The sequence below is a fragment of the Vigna radiata genome, chromosome 7 (assembly GCF_000741045.1).
Source record: "Vigna radiata var. radiata cultivar VC1973A chromosome 7, Vradiata_ver6, whole genome shotgun sequence".
Lineage (NCBI taxonomy): Eukaryota > Viridiplantae > Streptophyta > Magnoliopsida > Fabales > Fabaceae > Vigna > Vigna radiata.
Genome location: NC_028357.1, coordinates 30,937,344 through 30,938,331, shown reverse-complemented (window position 1 = coordinate 30,938,331; position 988 = coordinate 30,937,344). Strand labels below are relative to the sequence as shown.

The window sequence follows — 988 nt, the reverse complement described above, 5'->3', positions numbered from 1 at the left end:
GGGTGGAACTTGAACTGCTCTGTACACTGTATTATCTTCACTTTGTTTGAAAGGAGTTGAACTCATAACATCTCTCACTCTAACAACTTATACATTGGTTGCTAAGTTGTTCCGTGACGTTAGATTGGTAGTTGTGAATTGCCCTTGTGTACAAAAATAAAAATTGCAAATGTCTCTGCAGGAACGACAGGAACAGGAGGAAGAACTTAAAGTGAAGGAGGCAGAGCTTCTGCGTGGAAACCCACTGCTGAATAATCCAACTTCTTTCAATGTGAAAAGAAGGTTCAACTATAAATATTTTTCTCAAACTGCTTGCTAAAACAAAATGACACTTTTTACTGTTAACCCTGTTGGTTTGGCTCCTTGATCTAAGTTGTTGGTTTTGTGTGGTTTTTTACGTAGGTGGGATGATGATGTGGTGTTTAAGAACCAAGCCCGTGGTGAAACCAAAATAGCTAAGCGATTCATCAATGATACCATCAGGAATGATTTTCATAGGAAATTTCTGCAAAAATACATGAAGTAAGTCCATGTGCGAGAAGTCGAAGTTGTCTGGACACAATATGTCTAAATGTATGATTCAACTATGATGGATATATCTTAAACATATTTCAACGTGGTATTTGTAGTTGCTGTAACTTCCGTCATACTATAAAAATATTATCCAGTGGCTTCGTTGTTGTGTAATCATTTACCATTTGCATTACAAAGTCAATATTTTAAGATTTTCCATTCGGAAACTTATTTGTTCAACGCAAACTCACGCAGCAAATTTTATTATCAGTTCAAACATTTATATTTTTCAGTAGCTAATTGGAAAATGTTGTAAAGCCTATTATTTCTTAGCGGTGCGGATTTATTACAATTTATTATTTCAATTCACTTCTCGCTGATTTATTTAGTGCTTAAATTAAAATGGGTATCACAATTTAGCATAAAGCTGATAAATCAATATTTCAAAAAATGATCACAAAATTCATGCATACAC

The 988-nt window shown here is 34.2% G+C and overlaps 1 protein-coding gene across 1 annotated transcript in view; it reads left to right on the top strand.

Moving 5' to 3' along the window:
• The window catches only part of LOC106766890 (protein CWC15 homolog), a 3,518-nt gene extending 2,765 nt beyond the window's left edge, over positions 1-753 (top strand). Inside the window, exons 6-7 of the mRNA XM_014651668.2 lie at positions 182-282; positions 403-753. Coding sequence (XP_014507154.1) covers positions 182-282; positions 403-526 — 225 coding nt within the window. The 3' untranslated portion in view covers positions 527-753. The remainder of the gene's footprint in view (positions 1-181; positions 283-402) is intronic.
• Positions 754-988: the final 235 nt, after the last annotated feature.